This window comes from Bos taurus, chromosome 1 (genome assembly GCF_002263795.3).
Source record: "Bos taurus isolate L1 Dominette 01449 registration number 42190680 breed Hereford chromosome 1, ARS-UCD2.0, whole genome shotgun sequence".
In the NCBI taxonomy this organism is placed as follows: Eukaryota; Metazoa; Chordata; class Mammalia; order Artiodactyla; family Bovidae; genus Bos; species Bos taurus.
In genome coordinates this window covers 55,885,536-55,906,368 of record NC_037328.1, presented here as the reverse complement: position 1 = coordinate 55,906,368, position 20,833 = coordinate 55,885,536, and the positions used below count along the sequence as shown (strand labels likewise).

The 20,833-nt window shown below is 41.0% G+C and overlaps 1 protein-coding gene across 4 annotated transcripts in view; it reads right to left on the bottom strand.

Annotated features, from left to right (window-relative positions):
• NECTIN3 (nectin cell adhesion molecule 3) overlaps nucleotides 1-12,942 on the bottom strand; it is a 146,069-nt gene extending 133,127 nt beyond the window's left edge. For 2 of the 4 annotated variants that reach the window (XR_009495017.1, XM_024994235.2), the window contains exon 1: nucleotides 12,575-12,804. Coding sequence is in view for 3 of the 4 variants with exons in the window: in XM_024994235.2 (XP_024850003.1) it covers nucleotides 12,575-12,734 (160 nt within the window). In the remaining variant the exon portion in view is untranslated. Of the gene's footprint in view, nucleotides 1-12,574 lie in introns of all 4 variants that reach the window. The other 2 variants (XM_024994242.2, XM_024994248.2) reach the window with 2 other exon arrangements.
• Between the last annotated feature and the right edge of the window lie 7,891 nt (nucleotides 12,943-20,833).

Here is a 20,833-nt window from a genome sequence, read left to right as displayed (position 1 = left end):
CCATCCCCTGCTTAAACTTGTAAACTTTTATTTTTTGCATTAAAGGTATAGATCAACTGTTGTTATCTGTTATCATACTTTAACAGTAAATATTATTTAACCCACTCTTGAAATTTAAAGCACATGTCAAGAAAGCATTTTAATCCTCTGACGGAAAAAAAGTCTAGAGTGACTATCTTAGATGACTGTAGAGGGCAGCAAAGCAACAGTAGTATTCTCTAAGAAAAAATATTTATTTTTCTCAGAGAACTTCAGATTTGTTTTTATATTTTAACAGACGCTGTTAACATCAAAGCTTTTATTATAAGAGAAGACTTTTTAACATGCTATATAAAAACTTCACCGGCTACTTATTCATGTAAACATTTTCACTAGCAGTTACAAAATATAACAAATACAAATATAATCAAAGCCCACACTCTTCTATACACATATAGAAAATAAGCCTTACAAACAATTCATGATTTCAAAATAGCCACCATAATTGCTAAATCTTTTACAAATAATCTAAAAGTTGACAATGTTTTTAACTGAAAAATGTAAAAATAATCTATCTTAAATACAGAAAAGAGTATCAATAGTCCAAAGAATCTTATTTCTTGCTAAGGCAATGGCAACCCACTCCAGTACTCCTGCCTGGAAAATCCCATGGACGGAGGGGCCTGGTGGGCTGAAGTCCATGGGGTCGCTAGGAGTCAGACACGACTGAGCAACTTCACTTTATTTTTTCACTTTCATGCATTGGAGAAGGAAATGGCAACCCACTCCAGTGTACTTGCCTGGAGAATCCCAGCAATGGGGGAGCCTGGTGGTCTGCTGTCTGTGGGGTCACACAGAGTCGGACACGACTGAAGCGACTTAGCAGTAGCAGCAGCAAGATGTTTTCATTAGTATTACTAATTCTAACCTAGATGTGCCTTCTTTTTGTCATTCAACGGAAAAAGCCATACCAGCTTTAAAAGAAAAACAACAAATCTTTGACACTGTGCTAGTGTAAAACAGAAGGTAACAACTTGAAAGAAGAGTTTCTTACTGTTATTTGAATACTAAAATTCACTCTGGTTCTAATGTGGACTAGGCAAATGAAACTGTGTCATCAAAATAATCACATATTTATAACCTTAAAATTGCTTATAGGAATGAGAAGCTAATGTAAAAGTTGATGCTCAGTACAACTGCATTACTTGCATATATTTATCAAAGTTTTTGTTGGTGGTAATTTTTTACCCCTTTTAAGTAGCTGCTACAGCAATTAACATGTGAAGACTTCTGGTTAGTGAAAAATGCTATAATGCTCTAGCCCTTTGCCCTTAATGAGGACAGGACTGTTAGCTATGTACCTTGTACCTTCTCCCATCTGAATTTCTTTAATGAAAAATAGGGAAGCTTTTTTAAAATTCTACATTTAAAATAATCTGGGTATTCCTTCTCACTGAAGAAGGAAATGGCAACCCACTCCAGTATTCTTACCTGGAAAATTCCATGGACTGAGGAGCCTGGCAGGCTACAAGGGAGTTACAAAGAGTTGGACACGACTGAACACACAGGTACTACACTAAGCAGACTCAAATACAAGATAGATTATTATCTGACTTACTTAACATTAAACTGAATTTATAACCATGAATGATTATCTCTAATCTAAATCAAATTATAAGGAGTTTGGAGTTCATGACAAGGACACTTGTAAAATGAAATCTTACTCTAACCCACAGTAGCAATGACTAAATTAAATAGTGCATTAATAAGTTTCAAAACCAATGGTCTCAGATATTTTAGTAATGACAATAATGTCTATCAAGGATAACTCATACAGTCACTATATGAAATTCATCTTACCATAGTTTTCCAATACTAACACTTCATTAATGCTTTTGTTTTTCCTCTGAAATGAAACCATTAAAAAGATTCAAGCACATTTTTAATTTTATACAATGTTCTCAAATGTTAAGTTGGAGTCCTAGCTATGTATATCTGTTTTTATATCCGCCTCTTGGTTTTTTCATGTCCTTTTCAGTAACTGCACTGGTATACTTCCATTAAAACAGAAAAGCTATCTTAAATATACCTACTCTATTTCTAAAACACAAACTCAGAATGATATGTATAATACATAAAATGAGATATAACCCAAAGAAACTGCTTAAGCTACATATATTTTGGGGTAAATAATACATTACTAATACCAAAGAGGAAGAATTGCATTCCTCCTAGGTCAATTTCTCAAATTTCTCAGATTCAAAATGGGTAAGACAGTGGGGACAGAATATAAAGACAGGTATAAAGACAGAACTAAAGAAAGCAAAAGGAATTTTTAGAAAAAAGAAAAGGCAATGAAGAACATTTCTCACCAAGTAACATCTTTAAAGCCTATCAACCTTTTCTAGTATATTAAATAAATAAACTCCTCCCTTATCTTGGAAAATAGCAATAGAAAAAACTGTCAGGATAGGAATAAATATCAAGTATACAAACCTCTTTAAGAATACATTCCCTATAGTGTGTTCTGTACAACAAAGCTTCTGCAGCAAAAACAGACTGTTTAATTAACTGCAGAAAAGGATATTTTACTGAAGAATTTCTTAAGCCATTAATAAACTAATGCACACAGTGATTTTCCATGAGGGAGGAGGTTACATGATTAGTTTTTCCCATTCCCAAATATATTCAACATGGCACTTTTTTCCAGAAACTAGGGTTCTATTAAACACTTTGGAAAACATTGCTCTAAAAGCATGAAAAGATGAACAGAATTTGCTCCAGGGACTCAGGATTTGAAAGATAGCTAGGATCAGATAGGAAATGAAGTCAATTCACAGAAGTTTTTGTAGCTATTTATTATAGCTATTGTTGTTTTATTATCTTATTTCAACATGGAAGATGAAATCATAAGCTAAGTATTCTCTTGATACCCTTTTGTTGTATAGCAAATTTGGTCAATTCTAAAACAGGGAAAAAAGCAAATGTTTGGGAGCTGAAGTTGCTCCCCAATAATGTCTCTGGCACAGGATTATTGTGAGCTGAAAACAACCAAGGACCAAAAGACAGAAAGAAATTTTGACCTTCCCCCTAATTGCCTAAAAAGTTTTTTTAGATAAAGGGCCTGTCACTGAGCTATGGCCAGTTATCTGTAAAAAGTAAAGGCAAAGTGTAGTGGGGAACCTCTGCATGGCCTAGAGATCAGAGTCCTCTCTCTGTTCCCATTGTGTCTACAAGGCCCAGCAAACATTTGTTTTACATCTTTATGTGAGTTGCCTTTCTCCCCTTTGAAGTCCCAAATCACTACCTCCAGTACCCTGTTTTGTCTGTAGCCAAAGTTGGTATTTAATGTGAGGGTTAGGCCGTTTCCTGGAAGGGCTTCCCCAGTGGCTCAGCCAGTAAACAATCCGCCTGCAATGTAGGAGACCTGGGTTGGGAAGATACCCTGGAGAAGGGAACTGCTACCCCTTCGAGTATTCTTGCCTGGAGAATTCCATGAACTATAGAGTCCATGGCACCCCAAAGAGTCAGACTCGACTGAGCGACTTTCATTTAAGCAGTTTCCTGAGTCTCTTCCATGTATACATGGCATCAAACTTCTATTTTATTTTCTCCTTTTAATCTGTCTCATGTGAATGTAATTCAGACCACACAGGAGAAACTAGAAGGGCAGAGAAAAATTTCTCCCTCCCTGACATGTTAAAAATCTATAAGCTTAAAAAATAATTGTGTTTATTCTGTAATAGGTGCTAGGATGCATACAGTGAAGCTTGAGGCAAAGTCTTTACTGCAAAGAACACACATCATAGAACAACTCACAATTACATTACTAAATAATGAGTAACAAGAGTAACTACTTTAGAAAGAAAAAAGCTCACTGTATGAAAGAAGTGGTGAAGGAAGTACTCATGGAGAAAATTAATTTCAAACTGGGAGCTCCAGAATTGGACTAGATAAGAAGGAAGAGTAATATCATTTTAGGCCTTCTGAGTAAGTACCAGAGAAGGGTATAACCTACTTTGGAGACCACATATAGTTTAGACCTGCACTGTCCAATATGGTAATCGCCAGCCACACCTGACTTCTGAATACATGAAATACAGCTTATCCAAACAACAATCTGTAAGGGTATAGTACACATCAGATTTCAAAGACTTACTGCAAAAGGAAAAAAAAAGTAAAATATCTCAATTTTTAAATATCAACTGCATGCTAAATAACATTTTGGTTATACTGTGTTAAATAAAATATATTAATTTCACATGTTCTTTTCATTATTTTTTTAATGTGGCATTAGGATAACTTAAAACTATGTATATAGTTCACAGATCTCTATTGGGACACTGATGGGTTAGACTAAATTTTATTTTGTTGTTAAGCTCTTGCTATAAAGAAATCTGAGTACCCACTGCATACTTGGCATATAAGATACAACAGTAAACAAAATAATGACCACATCTGGTCAAATCAAATATAAAAATGCTATAATAAATAGTATTCATCAAAGGAAGAAACAATCAACTGAATATGTCTCTTAAACTACAAATGCCCCAATCACCAGGCTCCACTCTCCACCCCCTTGCAAAATTCCTGATCCAGTTAGTCCACAGTGGGGTCTGGGATGTTGTTTTGAAAAAGATTTCCTAGTAACTACTATTTGAACCTATCAACACACTGTACTTTGGCTGACCCTGGGTAGCTGAGAATAGTGATTTATAGATATACCCTCCTCCTTTTCAAAAGTTTTACTTCTGAAGAAATCTAACAGCTTAAAGTAAAGCGCCTCTACTGATATAACAGCCAACCTATTAAAAAAAAAAAAAAAACTATTAAACTATTAACTTCCTATTAAAGGAAACCACAAAAAGTAAAAAAAAGAAAATATTATAACCTCTCCTATCTATAGAGTCACAAGTATAATTAAATATCTCACAGCTACAAAATAATCATCAGAAATGCTGTCAATTCTTTGTCATTTAAACCAGTTATGAACTGGTTTGTTCTTACATCAGTTCAGTTCAGTCGCTCAGTCATGTCCAACTCTTTGCAACCCCATGAACCGCAGCACACGAGGCCTCCCTGTCCATCACCAGGCCTCCCGGAGTTCATTCAAACTCACGTCCATCGAGTCAGTGATGCCATCCAGCCATCTCATCCTCTGTCGTCCCCTTTTCTTCCTGCCCCCAATCCTTCCCAGCATCAGAGTCTTTTCCAATGAGTTAACTCTTCGCATGAGGTGGCCAAAGTACTGGAGTTTCCAGCTTTAGCATCATTCCTTCCAAAGAACACCCAGGGCTGATCTCCTTTAGAATGGACTGGTTGGATCCCCCTGCAGTCCAAGGGACTCTCAAGAGTCTTCTCCAACACCACAGTTCAAAAGCATCAATTCTTTGGTGCTCAGCTTTCTTCACAGTCTAACTCTCACATCCAAACATGACCACTGGAAAAACCATAGCCTTGACTAAATGGACCTTTGTTGGCAAAGTAATGTCTCTGCTTTTGAATATGCTATCTAGGTTGGTCATAACTTTTCTTCCAAGGAGTAAGTATCTTTTAATTTCATGGCTGCAGTCACCATCTTCAGTGATTTTGGAGCCCAAAAAGATAAAATCTGACACTGTTTCCACTGTTTCCCCATCTATTTCCCATGAAGTGATGAGACCGGATGCCATGATCTTCATTTCCTGAATGTTGAGCTTTAAGCCAACTTTTTCACTCTCCACTTTCACTTTCATCAAGAGGCTTTTGAGTTCCTCTTCACTTTCTGCCATAAGGGTGGTGTCATCTGCACATTTGAGGTTATTGATATTTCTCTGGCAATCTTGATTTCAGCTTGTGTTTCTTCCAGTCCAGCGTTTCTCATGATGTACTCTGCATAGAAATTAAATAAGCAGGGTGACAATATACAGCCTTGATGTACTCCTTTTCTATTTGGAACCAGTCTGTTGTTCCATGTCCAGTTCTAACTGTTGCTTCCTGACCTACATACAGGTTTCTCAAGAGGCAGGTCAGGTGGTCTGGTATTCCCATCTCTTTCAGAATTCTCCACAGTTTATTGTGATCCACACAGTCAAAGGCTTTGGCATAGTCAAGAAAGCAGAAATAGATGTTTTTCTGGAACTCTCTTGCTTTTTTGATGATCCAGCAGATGTTGGCAATTTAATCTCTGGTTCCCCTGCCTTTTCTAAAACCAGCTTGAACATGTGAAGTTCACAATTCACGTATTGCTGAAGCCTGGTTTGGAGAATTTTGAGCATTACTTTACTAGTGTGTGAGATGAGTGCAATTGTGTGATAGTTTGAACATTCTTTGGCACTGCCTTTCTTTGAGATGTTCTTACATACCATATCTCAAATTCCAGTTTATTATTCCACAATACTACATGGTACTTCTTTCCTACTGATCTTAATTAGCAGAATGAATATTGGGCAATTAACAGGGCTGTAAGTAAAATAATCTCCCTGGATGCAATATTAAAGAAAACATATAAAACTCACAATATAAGTATGCAATACAATATCGTTTCTGAAACAGCTATAATACCTGCTGCTGCTAAGTCACTTCAGTCGTGTCCAACTCTGTGCGGCCTCATAGACGGCAGCCTGCCAGGCTCCCCCATCCCTGGGATTCTCCAGGCAAGAACACTGGAGTGGGTTGCCATTTTCTTGTCCATATAATACCTGCAGTATAGCTGTATCTAGACTTACAGGAGGCAGCCATCACTAAAATTTTAAATTAATGACCTATGCTGTAATAAGTGAACCATTTAGGAAAAAACCTAAAAGTCACCCTTGATAAAGATTCACAACAAATTTTATTTACATAAATAATTAATCTATGTCAGAGCCTAAAACAGAAAATCATAAGTTTTATAAACTCAAGAAAGGATACGGGTTCAAGATAATTTTAGATAAAAATATAAAAGGTAACCAAAAGTATGACATTAATGGTGTTGAGATTTTTGGATCTGAGTTTCTGACACACTCATTACTTACTTAAAGGTTCTTTGAATTTAGCCTATATTTACATATTAATAGCCATTATTAGGGCTTCCCTGATAGCTTTAATGCAGGAGTACGCCTGTAACGCAGGAGACCCCAGTTCGGTTGGGAAGATCCACTGGAGAAAGAATAGGCTACCCACTCCAGTATTCTTGGGCTTCCCTTGTGGCTCAGCTGGTAAAGAATCCACCTACAGTGTGAACCTGGGTTCGATCCTTGGGCTGGGAAGATCCCCTGGAGAAGGGAAAGGCTACCTACTCCAGTACTCTCGCCTGGAGAATTCCATGGACTATATGGTTCATGGGGTTGCAAAGAGTAGGACACAACTGAGAGACTTTCACTTCACTTTGGCTATTATTAATTAAATGCCACATCTTTCACAAATCATGTATTCAGTATTGCCAATTTTATGAGGACTTTAATAGAGTATAGAATATGCCATAGGAGTAAGTTATTTACTCACTAATTTTTTAAGGGGTAAGCAACAGAATACCAAAATACTCCTTTTTAACAAGCATATCACAGCCAGCTTCACTTCAATCATTTTGAAATAACAGGCAATAAGCCATAAGTTTTGTTCCTTAACTATACAGATGCAAAATGTACCTCAGCGTTGCTGAACCACTTATATATATATATATATGTATATATTTTTTTACACACACATATATATATGCATAAGTGACATAAACAAGGTAAAACAGTAAATACACCCATACCCACAAATATATTATTGACCAGCTTTTCCCAATTCCTACTTTGGACACTATAGCTAAATGCAAAATTTGCTCTTTTTTGCTTCCTTTTAAATTTGGGTCACTTTGCCATTATATACGTCTTAGAAGCAGGAAGATTGATACGGGCAATATATATAATAGGCTCCAACCTGATACCACTAGTAACTTGCTAAAATAGAAATGAAATTATGACTCCATCTTCAACTGCACATTTTCGACTCTACACTTTTCAATATAACCACTAACATTCTAAGTGACCATACAGAACCGCCAAGTCCTAAAACACATTCTACATCATTATGGGACCATCCAACTAGATTCCAAACAATTACACAGCTGGGTTAATTTCATTACATCCTAACATTCTGAAAACTGGTCTGTATACTTATCTGAGGTAAATTTAACAAACACTTCAAGAGCACTGACTGGGCTATACACTCAAAATAAAGATGAAAGTATAAAAAAAGCAATCAAGTTGAAAACCCAGTTATTCAAGTCATCAGGGTAAAATTTAAGAATGACAAATACCATGTTGGTTGGTCTTTGTTGTTTAGTAGCTAAGTTGTGTCCAGCTCTTTTGCCACCCCGTGGACTATAGCCCACCAGGCTCCTCTGTTCATGGGATTTCCCAGGCAAGAATACTGATGTGGGTTGCCATTTACTACTTCTCTAGGGGATCTTCCCAACCCAGGGATCGAACTCACGTCTCCTGAATTGTCAGGCAGATTAGATTCTTTACCACTGAGCCTCCAAGGAAGCCCCTAATAATAATATGAAATAACATAAATGCTAAAATTTGAATGTATATTCCATGCATTCTGCTATTTTATTTTCTTTCACTTAATCCTCACAAGAACTCTATAAGCAAGTTGATATCACCCTTTTTTGAAAAGACGAGAAAACTTAAGTTTACTGAGGTTAAATAACTTACCAATGATTCACACAGCTGTAAGTGACAATCTTTTTTCAGATTCAAACTGCCTATTTAGTATCTTAACCATAAAGTGCAAAGAGCAAACTTATACCACCTACCATAATGACCTATCTCAATAAGAAAATCTAACTCAACTGATTTTTTCTTAGGTAACTTTTTTTTTTTCTCAGTTTACACTAGTATCTCTACATAGTTGGTTAGGTATTCCTCTTCTGGGTAATCGACAGTACCTCATGCACAAATCTGTCATAAACACCAAGCTGTCCTATATGAAAGTCACTCAGTTGTGTCTGACTCTTTGTGACCCCATGGGCTGTAGCCTGCCAGGTTCCTCTGCCCGTGGATTTCTCCAGGGAAGGATACTGGAGTGGGTAGCAGTTCCCTTCTCCAGGGGATCTTCCCAATCCAGGGATCGAACCCAGGTCTTCTGCACTGCAGGTGGATTCTTTACCATCTGAGCCATAAGGGAAGCCCTACAACCATCTGTTTACATTACCTCTATTATACTGCTGTAAGCTCCTTGAAGCCAGGACTCTGCCTTATTCAGTGTCCTCTAGTGTCTAACAAGTGCCATGAATAAAGAAATTTCTGAAAGTGCTGTTAAATGTTCCATCATCATAATAGATTTTTTCCTTCTATAACCTTCTAAATATCCATTTAAGATAAAACCTTGTTGAAAATGGGAAGAGCTGGAACTTAGGTCAATAGTCTATCTTCTCTCTCATCAATACCATATCCCTGCTAATATTCTCTGTCCCTCAAGAAAAATACGGGAAGGGAAACTAAGATAAATCTCATCACATGTGAATTGATCATTGGCATCATAAAGAAATATGGACTTCCAGATTTAAATAAATGATGTTTATCAAGTCAGAAAATGTTGAAAATCTAGTCCTCTTAACCTTTACACCTATGCTTTATCAAGCTTAACACACATACATATACACACACAAACTAACTTCGATGAGTGAGAATTTCAGTTCTTCAACTAGGACAGATAATGTACACCCTTCAAAGGAGCAAATCTGATTAATTTTTCATAGTTTTCAGAATATCATGTCTACTAGTTTGAATATGAGGGTTTTTTTATAGCAGTAAAATTAGCATGGCATAGAAATGATATTATGGTAATAGAGGATACTCCAAGAGTTTAGCATAGTTAAGGCCATGCTATATGTAACCAGAATATCAAAAATAGCAGCAAAAAGAAAAAAATAATCTGTATGTGGTAAAAATAAGCAAAGCATTCTAATTAATAAATCATCATACAGTCATCTCTTTAAAGCCTAAACATCTTCTCATTTCTAACACCTTCCAAAGCACTGTAACTCAACTACACTTCAATAAAATTTTATAAATAAATAAAACTAAACTCAATCATCAGTACATGCCAAAACTTGTAAGTAGTACTATGAATGTTAGATCAATGCACAGGTTACAAGAAGAAATTTCCATTTCCATACTTACTGCTGCTGCTACTGCTAAGTCACTTCAGTCTTGTCCGACTCGGTGTGACCCCACAGACGGCAGCCCATCGGGCTCCCCCGTCCCTGGGATTCTCCAGGCAAGAACACTAGAGTGGGTTGCCATTTCCTTCTCCAATGCATGAAAGTGAAAAGTGAAAGGGAAGTCGCTCAGTCGTGTAGGACTCTTAGCGACCCCATGAACTGCAGCCCACCAGGCTCCTCTGTCCGATTTTCCAGGCAAGAGTACTGGAGTGGGGTGCCATTGCCTTCTCTCCATACTTACTAAGTATCCATAAATCAGGACAACTGTGCCCTATTCAAAGACTTTATTCTAAAATAAAGGTTGACAGAAAAAAACTTGTAATAAGGGTTCACAAATTAGGGTGTTATAACACTATAAGCCAAAAAAAGGAAGCTCTTTAAATGAGCAGTGCACAGTAATACAAAGCTAGTGTTTGTCTCTACAACTACAAGCAGAGATGACTCTTAAAAACTTCAATTTACACCTCTCTAAATCACAGTCCATTTGCCTATACTACTTGAATTTTCAGGACTCTAAAATATCAAGCACATTATTAAGGAGATTTTTTTAAAATTCTTTTCTTCTTTCATGTGAATTCCAGTGTTTCCTCAAAAAGTAAATGACACTTTACTTTCACAACAACCATGAAATTATTACCCCAATTTAATTTTCCTTGTATTACCTGTACATATTACCTTGCTTCAGTCTTCTATGGGGCTTTGCTTAGCTAGATAAACCTTTACTGGAGGTACAAACATTTTTAGTCTTTAACACAATCTATATCAGAATAGTAAACTGTTAACATCCCCCTCCCATTTTCCTCCCACCCAAATATATTCCACAATACTCCTTAATGCAAAAGAACAGTACACAAAATTCAATCCAGAATCGTGCATCAATATAAAGAAGTAACAGCATTAAGAATTGTGTCCTGAAACCAAACACCTGGGGTGTGGGACTACAGAAACAACATAGATTAGATAACATGCCATTTATCATACTATACTCTGTAAATCAGAAACTGTGATTACAGTGCTTTAAACGTGACAGTGATTTGGTAGTGGAAATTCTCACCCTATAAGGGGCACTCAATCTCTTGAAAACTTTGCCTTCCTCATAACCAGCTACCCCGACATACCTAAACGGTACAGGGGTATATAGGATTCTCTTCTAAATCACACCATCCAAGAAAACCGCACACATCTCTTCTCGTAGTAAATACTGCTAAACTTCCTGGTTTCTTTTAAGATTTCATTAAATGCGGACACCCAAGAGCAGATTTATGTACCAGAAAAATGTCTCAGGTAAAACACGCATTGAGCAAAGCCTAAGTTTTCCTCTCCACTTTCCTGCTAAGTGGGAGTCACTGAATGAATAACATCCTGCTGTGTTCCGGTATCACCAAAAGACAGAGCTAGTCCCCAGAGCTAGACCGGTGGCCTTAGTCTCCCAAATCGCCGCCTTCCATCAAGGATCACTTAAGTCCACGTCTCTCGCACGAAACGGAGATATTTATTTAACGATACTCTTTAACAAGTAGGCTTCTAGTCTCTGATGCCCAGGAAGTGAACTTACAATGAGACCACCTCCCAAGTGTGACAAAACTGTAACAGAACATGTGGGAAGAAGGCAGGAAGAGGCGCGGGGCTTATTTTGACCAGAACAGCCGAGGCACGGCCAATGCAGTCAGGTATTTTACACATAAATCAAAGTCCTGAAGACAAATTGGCTCAGCTAAAATAAACATGGACAGTGAGACAGACGTCCCACAAACTGGAAGGCAGCGACAAGGCTCAGTGCAAAGCGATCCAGAGGCTGCCAGGGCAGAAAGAGGCCGGAGGATCGAAGAAAACTGTAGGGGATGCTGCAGGGTGGGCTAACACGGTGCCTTCTCCAGAGTGGAAGGAGAAGCGGGGTGGGAACCCAATGGCTTCATTCCGTCGTCGGTTGTTGTGTTCCTAAAGGTACCTAGGCTCACAGCTCAAGTTACACCCGGGAAAAAATGAGGCGGCAAACGACCATCCCATCACCTTAGCGCCAGCACAGAAGTCCGTGCTCTCGGCTTCCTCCGCAAATGAGCGAGCAAGTAACGGTCCCGACAGCAAACACCGAAGGACCCCTGCAGCACCGAGCACTCGGCGTCCGGACCGAGAACATCGTAGCCAAACCCCGACCCGCAGCGTGGCGAGCCGCGCGGCCGCGGGGGAGGGGAGCGGGCAGTCGGCGCCTCACTCGCCAGCCCCGGTCCTTCCCCGGCCTCGCCCCGGGCGCGGCGGAAAGTTTCCAGCCAAAGTCCACGGCACCCGCTCACGCAGCCAACCGCCGAACACAACCGCCCTCCGCACGAGAGAACGGCCCGCGCCGGCCCGGCCGCGGCACAGGGACACTCGGTCGCGCCTCCCCTCAGCCCGCGCCAACAGCCGAGGTTCACCTACCACAGAGCCAGGAGAAGAACAGCAGCGGAAAAAGCAGCAGCAGCAGCGGCGGTGGCGTCGGGGGCGGCAGCAGGAGCCCGGCCCCGGGGGGAGAAGCGGAGGAAAGTTGTGCTTTGCCGCCTCCGGGACACAGTGGAGCCGGCCCCGGGGTCCGCGCCATCCCCCACCCTCCCCCCGGCCCGCTTGCTCTCCCGCCGCCCGGCTCCCCCGGCCCCGGCGCCTCCGGCTCTGGGCGGCGGCGGCGGCAGTGGCCGCGGCGGAAGGTCCGGTGCGCGCGTCCCTAACTCCCAGTTCTTGAGCCGTCGCCGCAGGCTGACACTCAGTCGAGCGCTCGCGGCTGCTTCGACTCCGCCGTCGCCGACGCCACTGCCGAGGCTGAGGCGGGAGCCGCCCGCCACCACCGCCGCCGCCACTCCCCTCCCCCCCCCACCCCGGCACCCGCCCACTTCGAACTCCTGGGAACTCGGAACGCACCACCCCGCCCCGCGCGGGAGGGGGAGAGGAAGCTGGACCCTCAGAGCAGGAGCAGGGATTCGCCCGCCCAACCCGCGCAACTCGCGCTCCCGTCTGATCCCAAAGTGCGAGCCGCGACTCCTCCCACCCCGCCCTCCTACACTCGCTCCTCCCCTTTAAAAAAAAAAAAAAAACCCAAATCTCTTTTCTCCTCTATGATAACGGGGTTTCTCCCAAAGCAAGGCTTTAAAGAGGACAGGAAAATCTGGAATAGGTTAGTAGGCCCCGCCCCTCGCGTTCCTTCCTTGCCCCCCCCTTCCCAGCCTTTCCAATGGTCTCGCCCACTCCGCCCTTCGCGGGTCCACCGCGGCCCTAGCGCGGATAGAGGCGGAGGGCGGTGGGACGGTCGTGCTCGCAGCTCAGCTAGCCTGGGCGGCTTTCTCCCTCTGGCGGGGACCCGGAGGAGAGAGGGGGTGGGGAGAGGAAGGCACGATGGGGCTGCCCTTCCGTTGCCCCGGCTAAAGGTTCCTGTCTGGGAAGCTGGACGTATTCTGCGGGACTAGTCATCTCCTTCCTCGCCGGGGCCTGGAAGGAGAGACTTTCTCCCTCCTGCTTCCCGGGACAGCTGAGCTCTCCGAATCCCTCCTTTCTTCCCAGCCCCACTTCCTTCTTAGCCCGCCGAGGCACGTTTGCACAGGGGTTTTTCTTGCCCATTTCTCTCGGAGGGCAGTTTGGTGAAAGGGTCAACGGAGCCAGGCAAGGAGAGGAGCCCCAGGACTTTTCTCGCTCTCGTTTCTCTGGCCGCCCGGCTGTCCGCTGTCCTCGCCGGGCGACTGGCAACAGGAGGCCGTGAATTTCCCTGATCGGAGCGCCTGTAGTGCGGTGCTGTTTTTCTTTGGTTTTGTTTCATTTGCATGTTCGCACATGTGATTTTATTTTCGTTGCCTGTTTTCCTATGAACTGATCGCCGGACAGTGATCTCGGGAAATATTAAATATTTGCCCGTAAAAGGAGCGTCTGTGATCCTCCGCGACCCTCCTTCATCCCGGTGGTTGCGCACCCTGCCCTCTTCATTTGCCCGCCACTCACTGCCCTGTTGGCTTAACCTTGGAGCCACGGCCACTGGCGGTTCTGCGGGGATGGTGGACAGTTTCCCCTATCCCGAGGGGGGCTGGAGGCGGAGGACACACATCCTCAATCCTGACACCATTAATTTTATGTTGGTCCTGCCATCGCCACCGGATAGCCACATATGTGCTGCAATAAGAATAAAGTTAAAAAAGGATTTGGCCGCCTGTCGCAGCTAAACTAATGATTATCTCTCGCCAAGATCACGCTGTCCTCCGCGTTCAGTCACTAGGGCTCCCCGACTTCCACCTACTGACTTAACGTTTTACTCACCTGCAAGACTACACGCAGTTCTACCCACTGCCCACCGCTCTTTTTTTCTTTCTTAACTTCCGCCTCCCATCCTGTCTTCCAGCGCTCGGTTTAAAGACCTCTTTTCCTCCACCCCCTTTTCTCGCTCTCTCTACATTCCTGTCTGCCTCTGTCGTCCCCTGTAAGCCTGTCTCCTTCAACCACTCCTTTCCATCACCTAGTCTCAGAATGGACTTAAGAATAGACCCTGTCCTGCCTCGGTCCAGGAGATGCCCTGATGATGATCATAACTGACTAAATGTAGCTATTGTGACATTCCTCAGCTGTGCTGACACCACCGTTTCCCTTGAGAAAAAATTCCCCCCTATTTTCACATTCCCTAAACCTAATTTCACAGTTAAATTTAGGCAGAGCCCACTGCGCCATGACTAGCTAATTATGTTTAGATAGCACTTTAACACGTTGTTGATACTCAGTTAAATGTTAAACAGCCAGAATTTTAATTCTGCTAGCCAATTCATTCCCCTAGTCTTTCCCTGATAGTTCCAGTCTCCAGATAAAAAGTAATTTGACCAAGATTTGAAAACATGCCAAAGACTTAATATGGGGGCCATCATGCAATTGCTACAGAGACCATGAGGGATTAGGCGGTTTAGTGCTTCTCAAAGGGATGATACGGAGCTTTAAAGAATATATTTCCTCCGTATTTTGAGAATTGGATTAGTATGCTATGATTATATTCTCCTCTGACCTAAAGTGAAGGGAGCATGGAAGACCAGTATTTTATAAATGTAATATAAAATTGAAAAGAGCACCATGCTGGTGTTTTATGTGCATACATGCATTGTGTTTTAATAATAATAATTTGTTTTAATACACCAGCTTCAGCCAGAGATGTCAAAGCAAGAAAGTTTACAATTACTGTTATACCTCCTTGACAGCCAGAGGAACCTAGGCACGAAGTTTGCAAACTCTACAAGCCAGGTGTGGTGGTCTCACCACCAGAATCAAGTTCTTGCCTTCTAGTAGACACCACTGACCTCCAAAGATTCCTTTTAAAAAGTTGAAAACAAGTAGACTAATTCAAACTTCTACTTTCTACATATCCAGTCTCAAATACATTCCTCTCAAATGAAGACATACCCACCTTAAGTTTTCCTGTAGGAAATTATTACCATCTACAGAAAAAGATTTTACATTACATGGTACAACTCACTCTTTTCAAGGACCAGAATTACTGTTATTTTTCTTAAAGCCTTTAACATAAGAATATAACTGGGTTATAACATTTTCAGATGTCTAGCTTTACAGGTAAGTTCACTTTTATTGTTTGAATGGCAAACTGGTTAAAGGAATACTTAATCATAGTTAGTATTGACATCTCTGGTACCACTGAATCCAAAGTATTCATGTATTTTCCAAGAACAAAAAATTATCTGAACAAAAAGCAACATGATTCTAATGACAACAGTGATTTCATTGTTTTGGATTAAGAGCACTGATGGTATCCATCCCACTTTCTGCCTTAAAGACTGTTGGCCAATTATCAAGGTTCATTAACTGTTAATTAAAGAATGAAGTTTGACAAAGACATCAAAGGCATCTTATGTACAGCTTGGACATTTTACATTTACTCAGATCATCCAAAGAAAAAGTTTGAGGCTAGAATTTCATACCTGACTCTGAAAGAGGAAATATTTTTTTAGTACAGGTAGGCTATTATGTACATACCTCAGCTAGTTCTTTTACCATCAGCAATTTTTTTATAACCTGCTCCATGAAGAAGTATAGCATTTCTCTCAGTGGAAGAGATGAGCACTGCTTTGTGGAATGTTTGAATTGGTACTATATTTGACAGTAAGTTGATGTTACCCAGCTAGAGTCACAGTTGTCTATAGCAGAACTATGCAAATAGTTAAATTGCAAATCCATTAAAAAAAAAAGTCCACCCATTTTTATCAGATACAGCCATTTCCTACTGAAAAGATCTTCAACCATACTGCTTTCTTCTGGGTTTTTACTGTAATTGCACTCTGTCATTAAGATCTTCCATGACCACCCCATATGAAAGAGCTGCCCCCACCTCCAATCCCTATTCCCCCACCACACACACACACACACACACACACACACACACACACACAACTTGCTTTATTATCTCCATTGCACTCACCATCAGACACATTGTATTTTTATATGTTATCTTTTTTCTATTTATTAGAATGACAGTTCCACAAGGGTGGGCATAAACCTATTTATTTTTTCACTGTTGAAACTCAACCACCTTGAAAAATATCTGCCATATAGCTCTCAGATTGGATGATTGGATGATACCTATAGTGACAAGCATACTCAAGTGTATGTCTAATGGCAGACACGACTCAGCAGAAGAATATTAATTTCTTAAGGTCTTGAGTATATGACCATGTTGAGTTTTTCAAGCTGCAAGATGGTTACTTTAAGTGACCATGGCTTACCACTCTTGATTTAATTGCTCTTAGTGCTACTTAGGGCTTCCCTGGTGGCTCAGTGGTAAAGAATCCTCCTGCCAATGCAGGAGACAGGGGTTTAATCCCTGGGTCAGGAAGATCCCCTGGAGAAGGAAATGGCAACCCATTCCAGTATTCCTGCCTGGGAAATCCCATGGACAGAGGAGCCTATAGTCCATGGGGTAGCTATAGAGTCAGACACAATTTAGCCACTAAACAGCAACAGTACTACTTACTAAGCTATCATATCTCCATTCCATATTCACACTTAATACTGGGGCTGGGGCTCTGCAGACATCCATCTCCTTTGCCAGCTGGCTTCTTGATAGATTCTATCAATAGAAGTCACTGGACAGAGGGTAGTAGGTGGGAGCAGGGGAGAAGACATGTATTCCCTTCTGTTTGCTTTCTGCTCCTATCAGCATCACCTCAGTAATAATGGCCCATCAGCCTGTCATCAGCAGTGGGCTCCAGCCTCCCATTTTTATGCTGTAAGAAATCATCACAACACCTCAGAGTTACCCACAAAAGCAAGGCTATGCCCAGTTCTCAAAGGTCCATGCCCTAGACAATAGGACCTATCCTCTGAGCTTCTTAGTTCTAATAACCCAGAATTCTCCATTTGCTTCCCCAGCCTTAAGGTGGTAATAGTTTCCTACACCACATATCTGAATCACCTCAGTGTCCCCCTTTTTGGTGTGGAGCACCCTTTCGCCCTCTGTGCAACAATACCCTATTATTAAGTTCTATAGGCAACATAATATAGTTTCTGTTCTCCTGACTGAACTTTGGTTGATGTTCAGTTTTTCAGCGACTCTTTCCTCAAACCTTCCCTTATAACAGTTATTTTTCTTTAAATCAAACTGTTTACAAGTATAGAGCCTACCTACATCAATATGTCAATTAATATAAATAAAAGCAATAAGGCAAATGAGCAAAATTTCTTCAATTTCATTGACAAGAATCCAGGTTAAGCAGAGGTGGGTTGAAATTAGTAATTTTGGAAGTAATTGTGCTGGTGTTTTTGTCTTGTAAACATATGATTTTATTTTTGCAATTAATGTTTCTGATCTAGATCATGGTGGAAACATAGAAATTTCTAATATTAGGTGGTTAAGGAGATTTCTGTATTTTACAGAACTTGATTGCCCTTGAGGATCATTATGGAACTAAAAGATAAGAGGGTTGTTTGGGAAAGGAAGAATTGGACTTCTCTCCTAAACCTACAATGAAAACATACATTTCACAAAGCTATCTAAAGGCTAATTCTATTAATATTAATACTACACAACTCTTTTGTAGGGGCACTAGTCGGACATGACTGAGCGACTTCACTTTCACTTTTCACTTTCATGCTTTGGAGAAGGAAATGGCAACCCACTCCAGTGGTCTTGCCTGGAGAATCCCAGGGACAGGGAAGCCGGTGGGCTGCCGTCTATGGGGTTGCACAGAGTCAGACACGACTGAAGCGACTTAGCAGCTTAGCAGGGTTCAAAAAGAAATGCAGTGTTAAGCATTAATATTCAGGTAGGTTAAATAAAAATGTAGAGAAATAGAGCAAAGATGATTGAGCTACTATATACTGAAATTTATGTCAAGTGTTTGGAATGGAAAAACTCAAGTCCTGACCCCAAATACCAATAACAGTATTCTTGCTAACAATGGAGGAAAGAACAGAGGGTGAGTCTGAGGTCTGCCTAAAAGAGACAGAAAAAGCCTAACAGCAAAGTTAGTACTTGAAAAATCTTTTTTTTTTTTTTTTGATTGAGGTAAAATTGGTTTATAACATTATGTAATTTTTAAGTGTAACATAATATAATTCAACATTTGAATACACTATAAAGTGATCACCACCAAAGGTCTAATTACCATTCGTTACCATACAATTCACGTCCTTCACCTGTTTCTCCAAATTTTCAACCTCCTTCCCCTCTGGTAACAACTATTCTCTGTATCTATGAGCTTAGTTTCATTTGTTTATTTGTGATTTTTTTCAATTCCATATATGAGTGAAATCATACAGTATTTGTCTTTCTCCCTCTGGTTTATTTCACTTAATACCCTCTAGGTCCATCCATGTTGTCACAAATGGCAAGATTTCATTCTTTTTATTGACTGAATAGTATTTGAACAGTTTTAAAGATTGACTAGGAGTTTGCATATGGATGGGGTAAAAGCAGCTGAGGGGATATGAGAATGACAGATGGAATGTTGCAGAGGCATGGCAGAGAATGACAAAGTCACAAGAATTTCTGTGCTGCCAGAGGGTAACATGCAAAGGGGAAGTAGGAGAAAAGGGAGAAATGAAGTGAGATAGGTAGGCAGGAATTTTTTTGAACCTTATAAAGAAGTTTGGATTTTATCTGATAGGTCATGTGAACCATTGAAGACTTTTAAGTAGGGAAAGGACGATTTTAGGTTTTCTAGAAAAGTCAGAAAGCAGTGTAAAGGTGAGGATGGATGATTGTCAGGGGGTTTAGGAGAATTATTAATATAAGCAGAAATGTACTAAAATTGTAAGGAAAAGAGAATGAACATCTGAACTTGAGCAGTGATAAAGTGGATAGAAAGGAGAAAATGAATTCAGGAGAATTTTAGTATTTTAAAACAAAATAGTTTTTTCCCACAGTGGTTTGGATATGTGCTGCTGCTGCTGCTGCTGCTGTGTTGCTTCAGTCGTGTCCGACTCTGTGCGACCCCAGAGATGGCAGCCCACCAGGCTCCCCCGTCCCTGGGATTCTCCAGGCAAGAACACTGGAGTGGGTTGCCATTTCCTTCTCCAATGCATGAAAGAGAAAAGTGAAAGTGAAGTCGTTCAGTCGTGTCTGACTCTTAGCGACGCCATGGACTGCAGCCCACCAGGCCCCTCCATCCATGGATTTTCCAGGCAAGAGTACTGGAGTGGGGTGCCATGGATATGTGCTAGAAGATAGTAATATGGCAACTGAGGGAAACAAGAGGCAAAAGACACATGAGTAAGAGGATGAAAACTGATGAAAAGAATAGCACTCAAATAATAATAATAATGGAAATATGGGTAGAGGCCACTGTTTCCACTATTTCCCCATCTATTTGCCATGAAGTGATGGGATCTGATGCCATGATCTTAGTTTTCTGAATGCTGAGCTTTTAAGCTAACTTTTTCACTCTCCTCTTTCACTTTCATCAAGAGGCTCTTTAATTCTTCTTCACTTTCTGCCATAAGGGTGGTGTTATCTGCATATCTGAGGTTATTGATATTTCTCTTGGCAATCTTGATTCCAGCTTGTGCTTCATCCAGACCAGCGTTTCTTATGAGGTACCCTGCATATAAATAAGCAGGTGACAGTATACAGCCTTGAATTACTCCGTTTCCTATTTGGAACCAGTCTTATGTTCCATGTCCAGTTCTAACGGTTGCTTCCTGATGTGCATATAGGTTTCTCAAGAGGCAGGTCAGGTGGTCTGATATTCCCATCTCCTTCAGAATGTTCCACAGTTTATTGTGATCCACACAGTCAAAGGCTTTGGCATAGTCAATAAAGCAGAAATAGATGTTTTTCTGGAACTCTCTTGCTTTTTCCATGATCCAGTGGATGCTGGCAATTTTATCTTTGGTTCCTCTGCCTTTCTTAAAACCAGCTTGAATATCTGGAAGTTCACGGTTCAGGTATTGCTGAAGCCTGGCTTGGAGAATTTTGAGCATGTGAGAATTTACTAGCGTGTGAGATGAGTGCAATTGTGTGGTGGTTTGAACATTCTTTGGCATTGCCTTTCTTTGGGATTGGAATGAAAACTGACCTTTTCCAGTCCTGTGGCCACTGCTGAGTTTTCCAAATTTGCTGACATATTGAGTGCAGCACCTTCACAGCATCATCTTTCAGGATTTGAAATAGCTCAACTGGAATTCCATCACCTCCACTAGCTTTGTTCTTAGTGATTCTTCCTAAGGCCCACC